Source organism: Pyrgilauda ruficollis, unplaced genomic scaffold (genome assembly GCF_017590135.1).
Source record: "Pyrgilauda ruficollis isolate IOZ18807 unplaced genomic scaffold, ASM1759013v1 scaffold262, whole genome shotgun sequence".
NCBI classification, from domain to species: domain Eukaryota; kingdom Metazoa; phylum Chordata; class Aves; order Passeriformes; family Passeridae; genus Pyrgilauda; species Pyrgilauda ruficollis.
The window spans coordinates 148,933-170,822 of NW_024523956.1; the positions used below are offsets into that span (position 1 = coordinate 148,933).

Sequence of the window (21,890 nt, forward strand, 5' to 3'; positions counted from 1 at the left end):
CCTGACCAGCTGAGGTGCTGAATGGCTGTGACCCTGCCAGCTGCAGCCCTGCCTGCCCACCTGCCTGTCCTCCTGCCCTCCTGCCTTCCCACCTGCCTTCCCACCTTCCTGCCTACCTACCCACCTGCCTGGCCACCTGCCCGGCCACCTGCCCTCCTGCCTGCCCTCCTACCTGCCCACCTGCCTGCCCACCTACTTGCCCACCTGCCCACCTGCCTTCCCACCTTTCTGCCCACCTGCCCACCTGTTTGGCCACCTGCCTGGCCACCTGCCACCTGCCTTCCCACCTTCCTGCCTGCCTACCCACCTGCCTGGCCACCTGCCCTCCTGCCTGCCCTCCTGCCTGCCCACCTGCCTGTCCTCCTGCCCACCTGCCTTCCCACCTGCCTGCCCACTTACCTGCCCACCTGCCACCTGCCTTCCCACCTTCCTGCCTGCCTACCCACCTGCCTGGCCACCTGCCCTCCTGCCTGCCCTCCTGCCTGCCCACCTACCTGCCCACTAGCCTACCCACCTGCCTGCCACCTGCCTGCCCACCTGCCTGCCCACCTGCCCACCTGGCTGCCCACCTGGCTGCCCACCTGCCTGCCCACCTGCCTTCCCACCTGCCCACCTGGCTGCCCACCTGGCTGCCCACCTGCCCACCTGCCTTCCCACCTGCCCACCTGCCTTCCCACCTGCCCACCTCCCTGCCCACCTGCCTGCCCTCCTGCCTGCCCACCTGGCTGCCTGTGGCCCCGCTCAGGGCCCCGCTGAGCTGTGCCCAGCCCCCCGGGGTGCCCAGCCCCGCTCCCTCCCCAGGGCTGCAGGTCAGGGCTCTGCCTGCACGGCGGGGTCTGGGTGCTCTGGGACGGGGTCAGGCACCTCTCAGGGTGACCCCGCTGCTCCAGCAGCCCCGGCCAGCCAGAGCCGGCACAAGGGGATGGACCCACAGCCTGGTGCTCCTCGTGCTCCTCCCAGCCCCACGGTGGGAGCTCTGCAGCACCAAGGCTCGGCCCGGCTCCGGCAGGGCAGTCACCGCGAGGCTGGCTGGCGTACCGAGTGAATATTTTATTTTACACAACATAACAACACAGCGTTGTTGCTCCTGTACAGCATCTGCCTAAAAACAAAGGCAACACCATTGTCACGGAAAAGAAATGTACAGTCTGACCGGTTTAAAAAATATCATTTTACTGATTGATCCAGAAGTGGTTATTTGTTAGCTTGGAGGAAATTGCATTTCCTTTATAAAAGGCTTTTTCTGTGAAAACTCTCTCTTTTGTTTTCTGCTACCGCAGAACCAGGAAGCCAGTCCTAGAGCAGGGAAGGCACTGGTGCTGTTTCGTGCTTTTTTTCGCCCCTTAATCTTTTTTTCCTTTTTTTTTTTTTTTTTTTAATCTCTGAATGTTGCCTTCGGTTTTGATATTAAATAAAACCAAACGAAAACTAAATAAACCCCCGTGTGCACTGGGTGGCTTATACAGAACCCCGCATGAACAAGCCATTAATCAGCGAGACAGCAGTGGACATCCAAATCCAATTCCCTGGGAAAGGGAGTTTCACACAATGTTTGGTGGTTTTGGTTAAAATAAAAATTAAAAAAAAAAAAAAAAGAAAAAAGAAAAAAAAAAGCAGGTCACACAGTGCTTTCCAATATCCACTCAGAACTGGAGAAAGTTGCTTTTCCGCTATCGGCCCCGGCGCAGTCTGCCTGGACCGGCATCCCGTTCATGGACAGGCTCCGTTTGGAGCGCAGGCCGCCGGCGCCGGCGCCGCGGGGCTCCAGCAGCTCGCCGCCCAGCGACCGCCGGCGCTTGGCTCGGGACGCGTCGGCCGGCAGCGTGAGGAACTTACTTGGCTTTGATTGTGCTCTTTTGTACGTGGGGGCCGCGTCAGGGGCGCGGCTGGCTAGCTGCAGGGCCGTGGAGTTATTCCTGTTCGAGTTCTGGGGCTCGGTGCTGCCGCCAGCCTCGCCCTGCGGCTCGCTGCCGGGCTTTGGCCCCGACTTTCGCTTCTGCTTCTGCGACAGGGAAGTGCTGGAAGTCCAGGCCGGAGGCAAAGCGGAGGTAGTGGTGGCTGAGTCCTGGCTGGAGCCGGCGTCCGGTGACTGCGTCACACCATCGCTGGCAGCCTTGCAGCACTGGATGCCCTCCTCGTGCCCGAGAGCCTGCTTGGACAGGGACTGCGACAGCACCCCGCTGCAGCCCTGGATCTGAGCCCCGTTCGTCTGCGAGTACACGTTGCTGACCTTGGTGGCCTTCTGCTGCCCGTTGTTGTTACACACCTTGTAGCGGATCATGAGGATGATGATGAACACGAGCACGGACGCCACAATGATCCCACCAATGATGATAATCATGGTCCCACCCAGGAACTGGGACTGCATGAAGTGGCAGCGCACGTAATCCTGCTCGGTGGTGAACTGTGTGCAGCCCACCACTCTGGTGGCCGTCAGCGAGGTGATCCCGTCGTCGTAGATGGCCAGCACGCACAGGTCGTACATCGTCCCCGCAGCCAGGTTGTTGACCAGAAAGGTTTTGCTCGTGGGAGGTATCATTCTGGGGGAGAAGGAAACCAGTGTGAATGAACCTGGAGGACACACCGGCACCTTCCCACCCTGTGGAGCAGCCCCGGCCATGCTGGGCACCACCACGGCTTGTCTGCCCACTGTCCCCGTGGGGCTGATCTCCATCCCCCAGCAGCTCCTGCCTGGCCTTCCATGTAGCAGCAGTCACTGCCAAGGCCCCTGGCACAGCTCAGCATGGCAGAGCCCCCCATTAGAACCACCACATCAAAAACGTGGAATCACAGGATCACAGAATGGCCTGGGTTGGAAGCAACATTTAAAGACCATCTAGGTCACCCTCCTGCCATGGGCACGGACACCTTCCAACAGACAAGGCTGCTCCAGGCCCTGTCCAGCCTGGCCTTGGACACTTCCATGGATGGGGCAGCCACAGCTTCTCTGAGGAACCTGTGCCAGGGTCTCACTGTCCTCACAGGGAAGAATTTTTTTCAGTTATCTGACCTACATCTACCTTCTTTCAGTTTAAAGCCAGTATCCCTTGTCCTAGTAATGGATAAAGAAATTCACAGAAGAAATGACCAAGCAAAGCCAGTGCTGAAGGGTACAACAGTCACACCTGGCAGCACAGAGTCCCCCTGTACTTCTCCAGCATGGGCATCACCAGAAAGTGCTGTGAGGAACATGGTCACAGACATTGTCCTCCCTGTGCTTCCACAAAGCTGAGCATATTAGGAACCATTTAATCCATCTACCTTCACAACCCTTCTCAGATCAGTTCAGAGGATTAGAGATCCACTTGGATTATCTAAAAATAACACTGTTATAAGTAATTTTCCCATTTGTGAGTAGAAATGGCACGAGTCCTTCCTGAGGCTCCCACCATGAGCTGCCGGGGCTGGGCTCTGCTCAGCTGGCACAGCACAGGAACTCCAGCAGAGGGGCTGCCCAGGCCAAGGCCACACGCCAGCACCAAGCACCCAGCACGGTCCCACATGCGCAGGCTGGGGCTGCCTTACCTGTAAACAAGGGAGTCATCGTAAGTACCATTGTACTGGATTTGAAACATACGTATCCCAGGTATATTCCTCTGAAAATTGAATTTCAGCAGAGCCGTGGAGGACGTCGCTTCCGCGACGACCACCTTCTTATCCTGGCTGACTTTAGTATCCCCGTTGCTACTGCTCGCATTGGAGCCCGACTTGGTGGATGTGGAGATATCCGAGGAGCCTGGGTCAGGCTCGTGGATGTGGTTTGTGCTGTTCAGCAAGTGGGGGAGTTTGATGATGTGCAGGTCCACCGTCTGCGTGGCCTCCCCCGCTGGGTTGGAAGCAATGCAGGTGAAGGAGCCCGTGTCCTTCACCGTGGTGATAAGGATGTCGAGCGTCCCGTTGTCGTACACCGTGGACCTGGTCGCGTTGGAAATCAGTTTGCCCTCGGGTGAAATCCAATGGATTGCTGGCTCGGGGTCGCCCCGGGCCTTGCAGCGCAGGGCTGCCCGCTGCCCCTCCAGCACCCGCAGCTCGTGGGTGTGCCGGGTGATGAGCGGGGGCTCGCACAGGAACTCCTCCTCAGGGATCGACCAGAAGTACCGGCCAGACAGCAGGGTAGGAGAGGCACAGGTCTCCAGGTCATCCTCCCTGGAAAGGCGCCTCAGCCACAAAAGCTCACAGTTGCAATGCAAGGGGTTCCCACCAAAGCTCAGCGCAAATGTCGAGGGGCTGATAATTCCTGAGGTTGCCAGCACCTGAGCGCGCTGGAAGAGCGGATCAGGCGGCAGCTTCTGCAGTTTGTTGGATGTGACGTCCAGCCTGGTCATCTTGTGGAGGTGGGAGAAGGTCCCCTTAGGAATATGGTCAATCATGTTGTGGTCAAGACTGAGAGTGTGCAAACTGACCATTTTCTCAACGGCATCCCAAGGGATGGTTTCCAGATTGTTGTAAGACAAATCCAATTCCTCGAGAGCTAAAACATCATCGAAAGCTGTGGAAGAAATTAAAGTCAGCTGATTGTTGTTCAGTATCAAGTGGTGGAGATTGGAGAGCCCACTGAACATGTCATTAGTGATCTTAGTCAATCGGTTGCTGTTCAAATGCAGAGCCCGCAAATTGCGCAGGTCGGCAAACGCGTGAGGTGTGATAAAACTGATTGTATTCCGGGACAGCGTCAGGTCCACCAGGCTGGTCATGTTGGCAAAGTCTTTCCTTTTAATGTTTGTAACAAAGTTGTCTGCCAGGCGCAGCTCCACGGTCCTCCTGTCAATGTTGGGAGGAACAAACAAGAGCCCTTTCTTGGCACAGAGGGTGGCGAGGTTCGGAGACAAGATCTGACAGACGCAGCGCTTGGGGCAGATCTGAGCTCGCACCGCTACGCCAATGAACAGCAGAAACAAAAGCAGTTTTTCCATTGTAGAACAGATTCAAGAGCCTGCAAGGGAGAGCAAACAATGGTTAGTCTCTGTGAGATAATATGGACATAATAAAAAAGCCAAGACAGACAGTCTGTGGTTAAACCATGGAACTGAAGTTCAGGTAGCAGCGAGTCACCCTCCCTGTGTTACCTCGCTTTTCTCCATCCCCCCATCCTGACACAAGAGTGCCTGCCAGGAGTACAGCTGAGAGTCAGGGATGTTTGCAGCTCCATGGATACACACCGCATACAAGTGACAAAGCGATTGGGAAGCCGCCCCTCGGGCCCCTCCTGCTAGAGCCCATCCTCTTTCCCAGCGCACCTCCACATCCCAGCAGAGCCCACGACCTCCCAGGCTGCTGGCCATAGTGACAAATGTTCAGGTACAGAAAATGAAGAGTGGTTCATGTGTGCTTCACTTGCTAAGCTGAAACTCTCAGTGGCCTTGAAATCACAGCAGCTCAATGGGTCTATCTCCACTGAACATTTAAGCTCTTAATGCTATTTTCAGAATAAACTCAGAAGGAGCTAAATTTATGTCATTCAAAACCCAAAAATGCAAATAAAACAAAATGAAACAAAAAAAAAAAAAAAAAAAAAAAAAAAAAACCAAAAACACAAAAAAAAAAAAAAAAAAAAAGTGAATATTAAAAAACCCACAAAAACAAAACAAAACAAGAAAAAAACAACCGAACAAACAAACAAAAAAAAAAATACCCAAAGCAAAACAAGTCCCTCAGTTTTAAAATAACTTTCTGGGAAGATATATGGGCATGTATTGATTTGTATAATAACAGTAGTGACCTGCAAACTCGACCAGAATCTAGCAAATGTTACATCAGTGGAGAACATTTGGAGGGAAATAACTTTTGGATGTTTCAGAACAAGCAGAAAAGAGCTGATGAAGGAATTCAAGCAACTTCATCATTTTCTCTGTGGATTTGACCTTGGAAACAGTTCCACTGGCCCCATATGACATCATCTTGTTTATTTTCTGTGACAGTTTGGAAATCAAAAATGAACCTTTACCTTGCATCCTTATACTAAATGCTCTTTTCTCCAGCTTATGCCAAAACACTTTATTGTATTCTATTTTTTTTTTTTAGTTCCTTGTCATGGATGCTTTTCTTTCTAGTCAGTAGTTATTAAATTGAAGGTTTTAAAAGAAAAAAAAAAAAAAAAAAAAAAAAAAAAAAACAAAACACCAAAAAACCAAAACAAAACAAAAGAAAAAACCCAAGAAAAGCCCCCACAACAGAGATCTAAATAAAAATGGATCTTGGGCTAATTTTAGCTGATCACAGCTTTCCGGCTCCCCCTGGAAAGCCCAGCGGTTCAATCAGCTTTATCGCTGACGCTGCCAGGCCCGCTCCTGGTGGCAAGTGGGAGCAGGGCCGCCAGCAGCAGTGCCCACGCAGCTCAGCGAGATCACCCTGAGGTGACCCAAAGGCTTCCCGGCAGGGCAGCTGGGAGGGCTGGGCTGCTCCTCCCTGGAACAGGCGGGAGCACGGTCCCGTGCAAAGCACCCACGTGTCTGAGGGAACCTGTGCCATTGTGAGCAGCGGTGCTCAGAGGGGCTCCACACTGACACTGAAGCACTCAGCTCCCTTTGGGACCGGCACAATTATACGTGTTCAGATCAGATTACTCAGACCCATTACCACCCCAGAGATGCATTAACGAAGCTCAGCTAAAATACAGTTTCACAGCTAGCCAGAACCAGAACTCTTGAAACGTCATTGATATTTAAAGACATTTAACCTCAGAACAACAATTATTGCTCCTGTTGTCCGATCCATCCGTAAACCAAACCAAATCTGTGGTGCCGTGCAAGCAGAGGCAGCAAAATTATTAGTGAAAATACCAGCCCTAAACCCTGCTTTTCAGCACAATCAATTTACTTTTTCCTGATACTTCTGGGGACTGCAAGTGTTCAGGACTACTCCAACTTTTGAATTCCCACTAGAAAAATAAAAGCCTGCTACTGCAGTCCAAAGCAGAGCCTGCTGCTGTGGGCAGTGCTGGGAGCTGCTCCCACAACCAGCATAACCAGCACCATTCCTGCTGCCATGACTTGTGGCAAAAAGCAAAGTGCCATGGCAGTATTCAGGTATGTTCTGCGGACTCACTTTCATGACTGCACTGCAAATCAGGGTGGCCCTGCAGGTGACAAGGACCTGGAGGAGAATGGCAGTGTCAAGCAGTGAAGGAAACTGCCTGCTGCAGCCTCCAGACCCCACTGGTGTCACCCACCAGCCACTTCCCAAACCAGCAGCTGCACTTCACGGCCAGGGACTGTCACCTGTCCTTTCCAGGTGGGACTTTGCTCCTTTAATGTACATCTGGTAAGGACTAGATTGGAGCAGGCTCAGCAGCTCAGGGCACCTGCAGCACAGCCACTGGGGTCCCTGGACAGCCTTGGCTGGGGACACCACGCTCACTTAAATTTGCTGACTTAAGGCTGCCAGTTTAGATTCATGGCTATGATGAAATCATGTGCCTGGATCCAGCCTAGTCCATTGCTACAGCTACCCAAGACTAACACAAGCTCAAGCCCAAATCAGCAAGTTCATGAGTTTGGAAATGCCATTACAAGATGAAACAACGTAAACAACAGCTGGGATGACAAGGTCACCACAAAGTTACCTACCAGCAGAGGTGGGTTTTTTGGATGTTAAGAGAGTTTTGGATATCGTCTGCGTCAATATGCTCAGGTCGAATGCCCAGCATATGGCCAGAGCTGGATGCAATGCCATCAGTGAACATCAGGCTCAAGGGGCTGCAGTAAATGGGGCAAGACCTGCCCTCTGGCAAGGCCAGTTGCCAGCACTGTGCCCCATGACTCGGGTTTAGGGACAGTCCTCTCCCGTGTCTCCCAGTGACCTGGGCAGGGAGCTGAGTGCACCCCACATACGTCTGCCAATGACACTGAACTAGGAGGAGGGACTGAGCCCTCAGAGCATGGAGTGCTTGAAGAGAGGTCCTGGTGATCAGAGTGCTGAGCACCCACCAGCCCTGACTGCAATGCAGACCAGTGAGGATCTGGCATCTGGATGCCTCAGCTGATGGAAACAGCAAAGCCACGCCTGGATCTACATGAGGAAGCTGGTGCCCCAGGTGTGCAGGAATGGAGACAGCCCATCCTCCCCAGCCTGGGCATCATCCCTTGCTGCAGGGAAACATTTCACCTCCTTGCTGAAAAAACACAGAGCATTTCCTCCCAGAGTGCTCAGTGCAGCAGCCTTGTGGCTGTGCCCCACCACTGAGACATTCTAGACAACACCACCAGCTGCAGGAGCTGGCGGCTTAGGAGGACAGCCATCAAAAACCACACCTGCTGAAAGTCAGCCTGGACATGTGTCCCCTCCTCTCCCAACATACCTCATCCCCCACACAGATAATTTGCAGAGATAGCAGCGCTGACATGGCTTAGAGCTCATTGCAGAAAACACCTTTTTGACTAATGAAAGCAATATGTGATTCTCATTACTTGCTTTGAAACATAACAAAACAGAAAGGAAACTGCATTCATATATAAAACAAATGCCAGCTTCCTGGGAAGGTGGGCATTGCTCATTTACTGCTCGGTGCCTGCAATAGGACAAGGGTAGTCAGCTCTTCATGCGACATTTGTGATTCACAAAAAAAGCCTCTCACATATACTGCTCTTTACATCCATTCTGTTGCTACATTTGATCATTTTGAGTTATTCATCTGTCTATAAAACCTAAGTTCGAGTTGCTGTGGGCTGCATGGCTTATGGTCACACAGAGTGGGAACTCCAAAGAGCCAGGAACCTGTGAGCCCCAGCACACTGGGGGGGCTGGGAGCCCCCCACTGTTCCCCCCTCGGCTGGAGTCCCCAGACCACTGCTCCTGTCTCTGAGCAGAGGAAGCTCCCTCTGCTTCCCACTTCTGAGGTATGGAGGAGGTCTGACAGTGGTTGGGCAGGGCCAGGGTTCATGGAGGCAGGGACCCCTCCAGCGCTGTCACCCCTGCCCACCTTCCCCCGGCCACTCTCAGGTGGGACATCCCCGCACAGTGGGTGACACTCCCATGGTCCTTCCCCTGCCAGGTGTTTCCCACAGGTCTTCTGGCCTTCACACCACCTCCAGCCCAGCTCTGGAACACACACCTCCATTCCAGCCCAGCCCACCTCTGGATCACAGACCTCCATTGCAGCTCTGGAACACAGAACTCCATTCCAGCCCAGCCCACCTCTGGAACACAGACCTCCATTGCAGCCCATCTATGGAACACAGAACTCCATTCCAGCTCTGGAACACAGAACTCCATTCCAGCTCTAGAACACAGAACTCCATTCCAGCCCAGCTGTGGAACACAGACCTCCATTGCAGCCCAGCTCTGGAACAAAGAACTCCATTCCATTCCAGCCCATTCCAGCTCTGGAACACACACCTCCATTCCAGCTCTGGAACACAGAACTCCATTGCAGCCCAGCTGTGGAACAAAGAACTCCATTCCATTCCAGCCCATTCCAGCTCTGGAACACACATCTCCATCCCAGCCCAGCCCAGCCCAGCCCAGTGGAGCACAGACCTGCATTCCATTCCAGCCCATTCCAGCTCCCTCCCCACGGATGCCAGGCACATGCCAGCCCAGCCCTGGCAGCTGCAGAACAGCCATCCCTGCAGAGAGGAGGAGCCCTGAGCTGGCATGGGACCCAGCCCACACACAGGCAGGGTGTAGGGACAGTTGGGGCACTCCCCATCTCCAGCACCACACGTGGCTCTGTGAGACCCACTAGAGGATTTCCAGCACTTCCAGAGGAGCCACCCACCCACAGCCCCCACAGCCCCTGCTGCATCCTGCGGCACACACAGACCCTCTGGCCAGCACCTCCTCAGGGCAGACTCCCACCACAAACCTGTGACAGCTGCTGGGAATGGCCAGAGTAAGCCCAGCCCGGTGGGCACAGCTGTTCTGAGCCCCTGCCAGCACTGCCAGGGCCAGCAGCAGGCACAGCCTGGCACCCAGTCAGCAGCAGCCCGTGGGAATAACTACCCACCTGTTCTAGCAGCAGACAGAGGTCAGGGGAAGGGCTAATGAATTTGAAATTCCTGCCTGGAATGGATCCAAGGAACCCAGGACTGAAATGCCACGTAATGTGATGGCTCCTTGTGCCCAGCATGCTGGGGGTTTGCCTCCTCCTTTCTGGGATATGAAGTGCAGCATCTGCCATTGTGCCCAGTGCTCCAAAGGGTTATTTACATATTGTGGATCACACAACATGTGGGAGCAGAAGAATCCATAAGACAGACATTAATTAGCAAACAACTTCCACTACATCCAGTTCCTGTTGGGATGCCCAGTGTGCACACAGAGCTGCTGCAGCCAGCTGCCAGCTCAGGGCCTGCCTCAGACATCATCTGTCACTGCTGAGGCCATAACAGAGCTACTGGCTGCCCTTCCCACCCATCCAGGAGGACTGGTGGGAAGGAATCCACCCAGGATTCTCAGAGTCTGCAAATTCAGCTTCGTGATGGAGGAAAAAATAGTCTGGAAGCTGATGATGTTCATCTGCTGGGGATGGAGGAAGGGAAATCACAGCACCTGCCACCACAGGCACCCCGTAGCCAGAATTTGGTGTGCAAAAGGAGATTCTGGGATCTGTGGCACTCCAGCTGCTGGGACCAGTGAATTGGAGAACAAGGAGCTTCTGTTTCACAAAAGTCAGTGGTTTGTAAACAGGTCAAAGGGTTTTGCTGAATTGGAAACAAAGTGCCTGAGAAAAAAACCATTTGAATCAAAGCACCTGACCCAGGGGTTTGCTCTGGGGGCTGTGCTAGCCGCCCAATGCTGAGCTGGCCAGGATCAGCACCCAGGAGCACCAGCCAGGACCACAAGGCCACCACGTTTGACACTTGCTATAGGACTGGACAGGCGAATCCACATGGGGGGCCATGAGACTGGGAAATCCTGTACCCTGGTCCCAGTTAAAGGGCTTCAAACAGCCATGAACCCCTCAGAGCTCTGGGAATCTCAGAAGCAGGAGCAAGGGGCCCAAAGTGAGGGCCAGGGGCAGTGCTGCCAGCTGATATAGGGATAATGCCTCTCCTGACATAACGTATGTTCCTTCCTCAAAAGCTCAGTTTCTGGATTTTTGCTGAGTTTCCCCTGTCTTCTACACAATAAACAGCTTCAGCACTTGCCCTTGCAATACACAGCTTCAAAACATGCCCATAAAGTTCAGAAATCGAGGAGAAAAAGAGAATATCCTTTTTTTAAAGCACTTTATTTTAGAATTGCTCCACATTGTCTGCAGCAGACAACACTAACAAAGCTAAGTGCTCGGAAAGGTGAAAACCCCACGGGGTTCCTGCAGCAGTGCACATGTCACAGCCGGAGTGCTTCCAGCAGAAGCAGGGACATGGGCACATTGCAGGCATTGTCCCTCCACTGCTGCTGACACAGCACCCCTGTCCTGCATGTTCACAGGGATGCTGGAGCCTTCCCAGGAGGCACGGGCAGGGTCAGGATGCTGCACTCGGGGAGTGAGCGCCCAACACGGCCCTGGGCCCGGCCTGCAGCACTGCTGCCTGCTGCCCTGGGACAGTGGCCTGGGGCCAGCACAGCCAGGGCAGCACAGACACGGCATTCCCAGGGATTTCATTCCTCTCCCTTCTCATTCTGCTCCCTGCCATGCCCCACAGGTGTCCCAGCGAGCGGCTCTGAGCACACAGCACTCCCAGCACTGTGGCCTGACAGCAGCAGACAAGTGGCCCTTGGGGTGCACCCTTCCAGCACGCTCCCAGGGTGCCTCCTGCCCCTTCCGGCACTCCTCCTGACCCTTCCAGCACTCCTCCTGCCCCTTCCAGGACTCCTCCTGCCCCTTCCAGCACTCCATTCCTCCTGCCCCTTCCAGCACTGCACTCCTCCTGCCCCTTCCGGCACTCCTCCTGCCCCTTCCAGCACTCCATTCCTCCTGCCCCTTCCAGCACTCCTCCTGCTCGCCTGCTGCTGGCAGGCCCCGAGCCCACAGCCACCCGTGAGGGCTCCTGCCCCAGGCCAAAGCCGAGGGCCGAGCACAGGGGCTCCCACAGCGCGGGGCTGCACTGCAGGCAGCTCACCGAGGCTTTGCTAGCACAGACGAGAGCCCAGAGTGATCCACGGGATGAGTCAAGCAGCAGAGCACGACTGCAGCTCGCTGAGGTATTAATAGCTGTGCCGTGAGGAAACGCTGGGGGATGGCACGGCCCGGGCTGGGGGCACCTCCTGCTGCTGCTGCGTGGATGGGGAGAGGGCCTGAACCAAGCACTGAGCCAAGCACAAAACAGAGCAGCGCCTGAGAACATCCTGTGATAAAGCACACATGGAGAGATCACCTCCCCTTTCTGAGGGACAGCTCAGCACTCCCATCTCGCCCACTGTCACGCCCAGCGAGTGATGGAGCTGTGAAACCACCTGGAGCTTTGCAGGCACAGCCCGGAGCCAGGCTGGGCTCTTTACCTGGGGCAGAAGGTCTCAGCAGTGCATCTCCCAGCCCAGCAGCAGGGAGCACCAGCCTCCCAAGGCAGCTCTGGCCCCGTACAAGCAGCACATACCGCTGGCACCGTCTGTCACCACTCAGGACTGTCCTTGTGCCCTGATGGCCACCAGCACCCAGGGCCGCTGGTCCATGTGCCAGCCAGCCAGGCTCTGTGGACACCACAGGTACAGACAGATGGACAGGCTGCTCCACTTTCCTGGCCCCCTCTATAAAATGTGCATCAGGAATTCCATCCTCTTCCTTTCCTCCAGGCCCCAGGAATCATGCCTGCAGTGGTATGGAACACAGGGAAAGCAGCACAGCCCCACTGCCTGCACCCAAGAGCTCCCAGCCCGGCTGCAGCCCCCTCCCAAACCCCAGCCCAGGGCTGCCAGTGCCAGAGACAGCTTCCAACCTCATCCCCTGAACCCACCAGCCCTGCACCCACAGCCCCCGTGCAGTGCAGGAGTCAGGGCCAGAGCTCTGCACAGGGGGATGTCACCGAAAAGCATCTCAGGTGTAGTGGTACACACACACTGTGTTTTAAGGTCAGAACACCAGGACATTTAAGGCCCCTCCAACCCAAACCACTCCATGACTCGCTATACAAAGCTTTCCAGCTCCTGAGCAGTTCCTGTACCAAATATTACACAGATATGCCAAGCACTGACACCAACATCAGCATCAGCCATGCAGCTTCCAAAAGGAGCAGGCCTAAGTGAATAATTGTTTAAACAAGGCGGCTTTTAACTTACCCAAACATTTGTATTGTATTGGGGTATTGTGGCATTTTAAAAACTGTTTTTGCAACATCAAAACACAACACAAGGGAAGGGATGAGAAGGGATTTTCTCTGCCATTCCTCTATCCCTCTGTTCCACAGCCATACATTCCCAGGTGCTATGGGAAGGTGAGGTAGCCATGGTGGCCCTGCACGCCCCAACGCACACCCTCCAGCCACAGGTCTGGCTCAGAGGGACACGTGGAGAGCACTGGTGTGGGGGAAGAGGCTCCTCAGGGGCAGCACCACCCTGGTGCAGCCCCTGGCACTCTGCAGGCTGCCCAGGCAGAGGCTCCCAGGGCAGGGGGTGGAAGGGCACCAGCCATGTCCTGCCACGAGCAGAGGGTGCACCAAGCTCAGGGTGCACACCCCAACTGCTGCTAACTGCTGCAGGACACCAGCAGTGCCAGCTGTGCCAGCTGTGCCAGTCACGCTAGCCCATCACCCACTCCTGTCCTGGCACAGGCAGCTCTCCCTGCACACTGTCCCTGCACACTGTCCTGCACACTGTCCCTGCACACTGTCCCTGCACACTGTCCTGCACACTGTCCTGCACACTGTCCCTGCAGCCCCTCCTGCCCAAGCACCCCAACAGCAGCACTCCACGTGCTGGCAAGCCTTACAAGGAAATCTGGGATTCTCCTCTTATTGTAAAATACCCACTGGTGCCTGGCGAGTGCCAGCTGCCAGGGCTGCTCATGGAAGGCACCACCAGGAGGGTGGGAAGGGCAGCAGGTGCTCCAGGGTCCACACAGCCAAACCATTCCTGGCTGTGACCTTCCATCCTCACGGGGCAGTGACCAGTGCACTCAGCACCCCGAGGTGAGTGGTGCTGAGCTTCACCCACTGCCAGCTCTCCAGCCTGTTCCAGTCCCTGGGATGCCATCCCTTCCCTCCAGGTGCTGACCACACCACACAGCTGTGTGTGGCTGCCAGAGGTGCTGAGGGGAGCAAGGGGGGCTCCAGAAATGGTAAGCAGACAGGCCCCAGGACACACAACCTCCCACACAGCCCAAACTCCCTGAGACTCTCCATCCCTGACACCACCCTACAGCAGTACAGGATACCCAGCACTTCTAACTTACTGCTGTGATAAATATGTAATAATGGAAAAATGAGGTAATTGATGCCACATCCCCAGAAATGTTCAAGGTGAGATTGGGCAGGACTTGGAGCAACCTGGTCTAGTGAAAAGTGTCCTTGCCCATGCCAGAGGCATGGAACAAGATGGACTTTAAGGGCCCCTTCCCAACCAAACCATTCTGGGATTCCATGAGTCTATGAATAAAATTATTCTTAAGGTTTCCTTTGCCAACCAATGCCACCATTTTAAAGCACCAACACTCTCATTCCCCAATGGGCACTGGGCGAGGGATGGGGGTGCAGGGGGAGCCAGGCACTGGCCAGGGCACTGTGGCCAAACCCAGCATGCCCACCAAGCACACACACTTTAACTGGGGGAACCAGAAGCAGAGGAACCAGCACTGTGAGGGTGACGCTGTCAGCACGACACACCAGAGAAAACGGGGGATTAACCATAAGCAGATTTCCAAGCCCGAACAGTCCGCAGGTTTTATCAAGCACCGCAAAAATAACTTATTTCTTCCGTAGCCTTGCTTCTGCACAGCCCACCAAATTAAATGAAAAGTAAACTAACAATGATTTACTGCAGATGGACATTTATTATCTGCGTAATAATACTTTGCAATCGTCACAGCATTAACTGAGGCCAATTCTTTTCTTAGTCACTGTACTCTTACATAAACATATAGTAAATTAAACAATCTAAAACCAGGCATTTATTAGGGTTGTCTCTACACTTGCCTGAACATCATTTGAAGATGTGAGTCATAAAACAAGCTGGATTTTGAGTTCTAAAGTTTAATTTAATGTCAAGGAGTACTGGCTACAAACCGCAGATAGCTCTCATGGAAGAACACCTATTTAGTATTTAGGTCTGGCTTGTTAACTGGTAAATCAAACAGATGTGGCCAAATTAGCTACTGAGATGATCTAAGATGTGCTATGTCTACAGCAGCCCTGACACTTCAAAGGCAAACCCAGGGAATCTCAAGGAGATAAAACATTTCCATCACAATAACGGGTGACACGCGCCGGCAGGATACATGTAATAAAGGAAGGACAACAAGAGATGAAATGGAAATTTGTTTTGCAGAAGCCAAGAATAGAACATGATTTATATGCACTTATTTTAATTTATTTCAGCCTGAATGCAATTTATCTAAAGTCATCAAAAATTAATAGGCCATACAGAAAGTAGTAGTAATAAATCCAAACTTGGGGCACACAGCAAGCACATCTCTTTTCAATTGCTATTAGCACTTCACTATCTAATTAATCCAGCGTGTTATCTCGTCTGGAAAGCCAGGCAATCCGGCCTGGCAGGACAGGCACTGACTGTGTGGCCCTGGCATGCTGTGAGACATTGAAAGGCCAAAGCTGAGACCAGCCCGGAGAGGGAGCCCAGCAGAACCCACTGCCCTGGGACCGGGCACCCCAAAGCTGCAGCTGCAGCCCCCAGTGTCCCACAGGGCAGTGCCACAGCCAGAGCACTGTGTGTGCCCAGCAGGGAGCTCCCCAAGGGTGACCAGAGCATCCCAGCAGGGAGCTCCCCAAGGGTGACCAGAGCATGGTGTGTGTCCCCAGCAGGGAGCTCCCCAAGGCTGACCAGAGCATGGTGTGTGTCCCCAGCAGGGAGCTCCCCAAGGGGTGACGTCAGGTGACACTGCCCCAGCAGGTGAGCCCCTGCCAGAGGCTCTCACCCAACCCAGAGTACATTCCAAGCACTTCCACCAGCACCCACAGCTTGTGTCCAGCACCACGAGCAGCAGGAGCAGGGCAAGGGCAGGGCCAGGGAGACATGGGCTGGCAATGGAGACAGGGCAGGAGGAGCAGCACGTGCCCTACCCCAGCACCCTGCTCTGTGGCACTCTGGGGACACTGCAGGTGAGGCAGGAGCAGTAGCTGCCTCCTCTCAGCTGGAGGCTGTGACAGAAGCAGGGGTCAGTCCCCACCAAAGAGGCAGCACGGAGCAGAACCCCCTCCCTCTCCCTGCACGTTCTGCATGTCTGTGCTGAAGGGGCTCAGACCCCAGCACAGGCAGGGACAGGGCTCTGGGTAGTCCCCCCAGCTACTCAGGGCAGAGTCTGACCACAGAGCCAGCCTGGAACAGCTGCTCAGCACATGCACGGAGCTCACTGACCACAGAGCTACAGCAGGAACCCGACAGACCTCAGTCCAGTGCCACCCCTGGCCCCAGCCTGTTCCCATGGGCTGGCAATGGAGACAGGGCAGGAGGAGCAGCACGTGCCCTACCCCAGCACCCTGCTCTGTGGCACTCTGGGGACACTGGAGGTGAGGCAGGAGCAGTAGCTGCCTCCTCTCAGCTGGAGGCTGTGACAGAAGCAGGGGTCAGTCCCCACCAAAGAGGCAGCACGGAGCAGAACCCCCTCCCTCTCCCTGCACGTTCTGCATGTCTGTGCTGAAGGGGCTCAGACCCCAGCACAGGCAGGGACAGGGCTCTGGGTAGTCCCCCCAGCTACTCAGGGCAGAGTCTGACCACAGAGCCAGCCTGGAACAGCTGCTCAGCACATGCACGGAGCTCACTGACCACAGAGCTACAGCAGGAACCCGACAGACCTCAGTCCCTATTTAGATCCAAAGGAAATCAATGGGCATACCAAAAGGAATATTTTCCTTTACCAAGAATGACAGTTTAAGTGAAATACTGGGACTCATATTTTTTAAAACTTCAGATACATCTGTCAGGGTTGGGCAATTTCGCCTAAAAGGGAAACTTTCAATGTGCCATAAGGGAGAAACTATTTTTGCAATCTTCCCTTTGGCTCAAAATCTGCTGCTGGGATTTTTCAGGAGGCAGCACTCCACACACTCGAAAAAACTGACGGCTCTAAAATACATATTTATGGTTTCCTGATATAGGGAATAAGAACAGAAGAAAGTAATGATAAGCTGCAGGAAATGTTACTGATCCTGGCAGCAGGACAGACAGCAAACTGGGATCAGCGGCGGAGTCGGGGGAGGACAGGAGTGAAGGAAGGTGGCAGTGGAGCCCAGACACTGTCCCAGGGATGCTGGCCAAGGACAGACAGCCTCAGGCACAGGGCTGCTCAGCTGCACACACAGGGATGCGCCCAGACACAGGGATGCAGGGATGTTTGGCCACAAGACGCTCAGTTGCAGGGGTGCTCAGGGGGTCTGTGGGGATCCCCAGCACAGCCTCATGCAGCAGCCCTGGCTCACAGGCTGCCATGTCCCACAGCCCTGTGCAGCAGCCCTGGCTCACCCCAGCCCTGGCTCACACCAGCCCATGCAGCAGCCCTGGTCCCCAGGCTGCCATCCAGCACAGGGATGCAGGGATGTTTGGCCACAAGACGCTCAGTTGCAGGGGTGCTCAGGGGGTCTGTGGGGATCCCCAGCACAGCCTCATGCAGCAGCCCTGGCTCACAGGCTGCCATGTCCCACAGCCCCTGCAGCAGCCCTGGCTCACACCAGCCCTGGCTCACACCAGCCCCTGCAGCAGCCCTGGTCCCCAGGCTGCCATGTCCCCCAGCCCTGTGCAGCAGCCCTGGCTCAGGTGGGACCCAGCTGCCTCGGGTGAGGCACACCACAACTCACTGCATCTCCACTGGGCTCCACGCTCAGGGAGTTGACCCTCTCAGAAAGAGGGAAAAGCACATTTGGGAGCGCAAGGTAACACACATCTCTGTTGCACAGTCAGGAGATGACAGCCTGTGCTCTGGGCTCCCCTCAGCTCTCTCCAGAACTGCCGCCTGACTGCTGAGAGGCAACACAGCCATCACACAAAGGGCTTAAAGATCTGCTCTGGAGATCATATGAGGCATCCATGCACAGGGAAACACGTAAGGAAAGCTGTTGGGTGGGATGGAGACAGGAGAACCTCAGGAGCCTGTGAAATGCACAGCCTGGCCCTGGAAGGAGCGTTGGTGAGTCAAGATCAGCAGCATCCATCTGGCCATGATCAGGGACAGGGACTAGTCATTTGCTGGGTCAGCACTCATCACATCCCACAGCTGTGCAGCTGGCACCTCCCAGCCTGGGGACACCAGAGGCTGGTGCAGGTGGCAGAGGCTGTGGGTTGTGGGACTGCCACGGAACCAGTGTCCAGGAGCAGCATCTGTCACACAGCCTCTGATGGCATCAGCCATCAAACGTGCCAGGACAGGGTGGGAGAGAGGCTGAGCATGGCCCTGCTGTGCCAGCAACACATCCAACAGCAGCAGGAAGGACAGGAGATCTCACTGCTTTATTGCCCAGGTCTGCAGGAAGAGCCTGTGGTGGCAACAATGAGGGAAGGGAGTGGGAGGAGAGCAGAGCCAGTGGGAGAGGGATCCAGCCCAGGAGAAGCAGATGGCACAATTCCCCCTGGACCAAATCATATTTAATTTTTCTATCAATTTTCATTAGCCTTTTCCCATGCCTCTGGTTCATCTTCAGCATTTCAGGATTTGTTAAAAATAAACCATTACTGTCTCAGGGAGCTCCTCAGCCAATTATTTTAATACTCCTGGGTACCAGTTATCCAGCTCTGCCACTGTTAAACTGCCTTACTTAAACTGTCACTTTTTAACCTTTTTCTTAGCTCCTGTAGCAGTAGAAAACAACAACCATGAGTTTGCATTTCGCTACTCCTTTGCAAATGGCAAACAGAGATAATCACAGAAAACTTCTGTATCACCCCAATGGATGTCCCACTTTGCCTTGTGAGGTCCAGCCCTGTAACAGGCTTGTGTGTGTACCTCAGGTATAGTCCTCCTCCTGCACCTGGTACCTGACCCAAGGACACTGAACGTGTTAATTAGAAAACTTCCACCAATCTCAGAAGACAGATATTTGGGCACTAAAAAGACCCTCAGTGTGCAGATGCATTTTTGGGCAGTGGAGCAAAGAATGAAACCCCTTGGGCACAGGAAGAATTTCTTCATGGAAAGGGTTGTCAGTCACTGACTGCAGCAGCCCTGGCTCACACCAGCCCTGGCTCACACCAGCCCCTGCAGCAGCCCTGGTCCCCAGGCTGCCATGTCCCCCAGCCCTGTGCAGCAGCCCTGGCTCAGGTGGGACCCAGCTGCCTCGGGTGAGGCACACCACAACTCACTGCATCTCCACTGGGCTCCACGCTCAGGGAGTTGACCCTCTCAGAAAGAGGGAAAAGCACATTTGGGAGCGCAAGGTAACACACATCTCTGTTGCACAGTCAGGAGATGACAGCCTGTGCTCTGGGGAGGCTCTTGGCAAGCTCCTGCAGCCCTGATGGCTGTGTAATTCAGGGCTCTGGCAGGAGTGTGGGCTGTGAGAGGGTGGTGGAAGGGCAGCTGCAGCAGAACCTCGGCCCCTGCAGCCCCCAGCCCAGCGCTGCTGGCTCCCAGCAGGTGCTTCCAACCCACAGCTTTACACAAGGTGCCACCAGGACACTAATGAGCAAGTGCCTCATTATTTCATCTGTTAATTAGCCACTTCTCCACCCCCTGTCACCTCACATTACTAAGCCCTGCCGTCAGGGCCACTGGGGTAATGCTGGCCCTGGTGTTTGCAGTTGTTAGGATGGAAGCTCTGGCCAGAGAGCACAGCTCAGAGCTGAGCTACTGCCGTTAATGAACCACAGCTCCCAGACCTGCAGAGCATGGATTAGTGGAGGACAGCATCACTGACACCAGAAGTTGAACCACGACTGTTTGTGACCTCACCTGCATCAGAATGACAGCTCTGAAAAGCCTGTGAACATGCTGACCAGAGATGGTGTGAACTGCTCAGGCCAGGGCTGACAGAATAGCACTGTGTCCTTTCCTCTGCTTCCAGAAGATGCATCAAATATCTTGTAGGACAGAAAAAGTAATAGTAGCAAATAAAACAGGTTTCCCTTCAGCTGGACAAGATCACAACCACTTTACACAGATTTCTAGAAAAAGAAAAGACAGCCACTTCCAGAACTTCTAGCCCAGAGAAATTATTCTGAAAGGTAATTTTCCTCCTCTACATCTCAGCGCATGAAGCAGATACCATCAGATCTGCCACATGCAATCCCATCAGTTTGCAGGATTTATCTCCTTTGTCTGTGCCAGAAAATTTAATGGGTCTCTTGGTCCTAATGTTCTTCACTCAGCAAAGAGTCTGAGCGTTTCAGATAAGAGACATACTTAAGGCTTTGGCAAAGAAGTTTAGAGTTTAATTGCTGCTTCAAAATTTGATCAATCGTGCTGCTATGGCAAGATTCCCACAGAACTCAAGAAACGGATGCCAACAGATGGCCACCCACTCCCCAGATCCAGCGGTACAGCTGGGGCTGATCCTGCCCCGGGGCTGCAGCTAGCCTCACAAGGGCTGCACACCTGCAGCCACCCTGTTCACACCCCCATCCAGCTGTGGCCAGCTGTGCAGGAGCTGCACAGCAGCTGCTGAGGACCACGCCAGGCTCTGCCCACTGCACTACATGCCTGCAGCCCTGCAGCTGTAGGAGTCTGCATCTCGCATTCCAACCACGGCCTGGAGAAGGCAGAGATCTTGGGCGATCCTGGCGACCCCTTCCCACACTGACACTCCCAAAGCACCTCCCCCTGGCTCACAGGAGCAGCGCTGTGCTCTGAACCAACTCGAGGGGCAGCTCCTGAGTCCCACCAGCTGTAAGCAGCACTGCCTGGGGCTGCACAGCACCTGCAGCGTGCCCATGTGGAACAACAGAATCCTCCACCCTTCAGCAAAAGGGAACTCAGCATCAGAACTCACCCTCGGGCACTGCCAGCTCCAGCACCACCTCCTCCAGCCCTTCCAGGTCTGGAATGGAGCTTGGAATGGAGCTGGCAGGGTCAGCACCTCCACCCTGCCCTTGTGCTTCCCTGCCCAGCACCAGCATGGCGAGGCAGCAGCGGGAGCCCTGCTCTGGAACATCAGTGGCAGTACTGGCACAGAGCTTCAGAGACAGCACAGAGTCAGCAAAGAGCTCCAGAGATAGCACAGGGTCAGCAAAGAGCTCCAGAGACAGCACAGGGTCAGCACAGAGCTCCAGAGACAGCACAGGGTCAGCACCCAGCTCCAGAGACAGCACAGGGTCAGCACCCAGCTCCAGAGACAGCACAGAGCTCCAGAGACAGCACAGAGCACCAGAGACAGCACAGAGCTCCAGAGACAGCACAGAGCTCCAGAGACAGCACAGAGCTCCAGAGACAGCACAGAGCTCCAGAGACAGCACAGAGCTCCAGAGACAGCACAGAGCTCCAGAGACAGCACAGAGCTCCAGAGACAGCACAGAGCTCCAGAGACAGCACAGAGCTCCAGAGACAGCACAGGGTCAGCACACCAGGCCGCCGGAGACGGCCCAGTGTGAGACCACAGCGCCAGAGACAGCACCCAGCTCCAGAGACAGCACAGGGTCAGCACAGAGCTCCAGAGACAGCACACAGGATCAGCACACAGCTCCAGAGACAGCACAGAGCTCCAGAGACAGCACACAGGATCAGCACAGAGCTCCAGAGACAGCACAGGGTCAGCACCCAGCTCCAGAGACAGCACACAGGATCAGCACACAGCTCCAGAGACAGCACAGAGCATCTCCAGCACACAGGATCAGCACACAGCTCTGTCACACAGCTCCAGAGACAGACAGCACACAGGATCAGCACACACTCCAGAGACAGCACACAGGATCAGCAC

At 54.6% G+C, this 21,890-nt stretch overlaps 1 protein-coding gene across 3 annotated transcripts in view; it reads right to left on the minus strand.

Annotated features, from left to right (window-relative positions):
- Positions 1-21,890, minus strand: part of LRFN5 (leucine rich repeat and fibronectin type III domain containing 5) — a 44,922-nt gene that overhangs the window by 5,903 nt on the left and 17,129 nt on the right. For 2 of the 3 annotated variants that reach the window (XM_041471332.1, XM_041471331.1), the window contains exons 2-3: positions 3,526-4,933; positions 1,050-2,540 (exon numbers count right to left, since the gene is read on the minus strand). In XM_041471332.1, the coding sequence (XP_041327266.1) occupies positions 1,619-2,540; positions 3,526-4,913 (2,310 nt within the window). In that variant the 5' untranslated portion in view covers positions 4,914-4,933 and the 3' untranslated portion in view covers positions 1,050-1,618. Of the gene's footprint in view, positions 1-1,049; positions 2,541-3,525; positions 4,934-21,890 lie in introns of those variants that run through there. The other variant, XM_041471333.1, reaches the window with a different exon arrangement.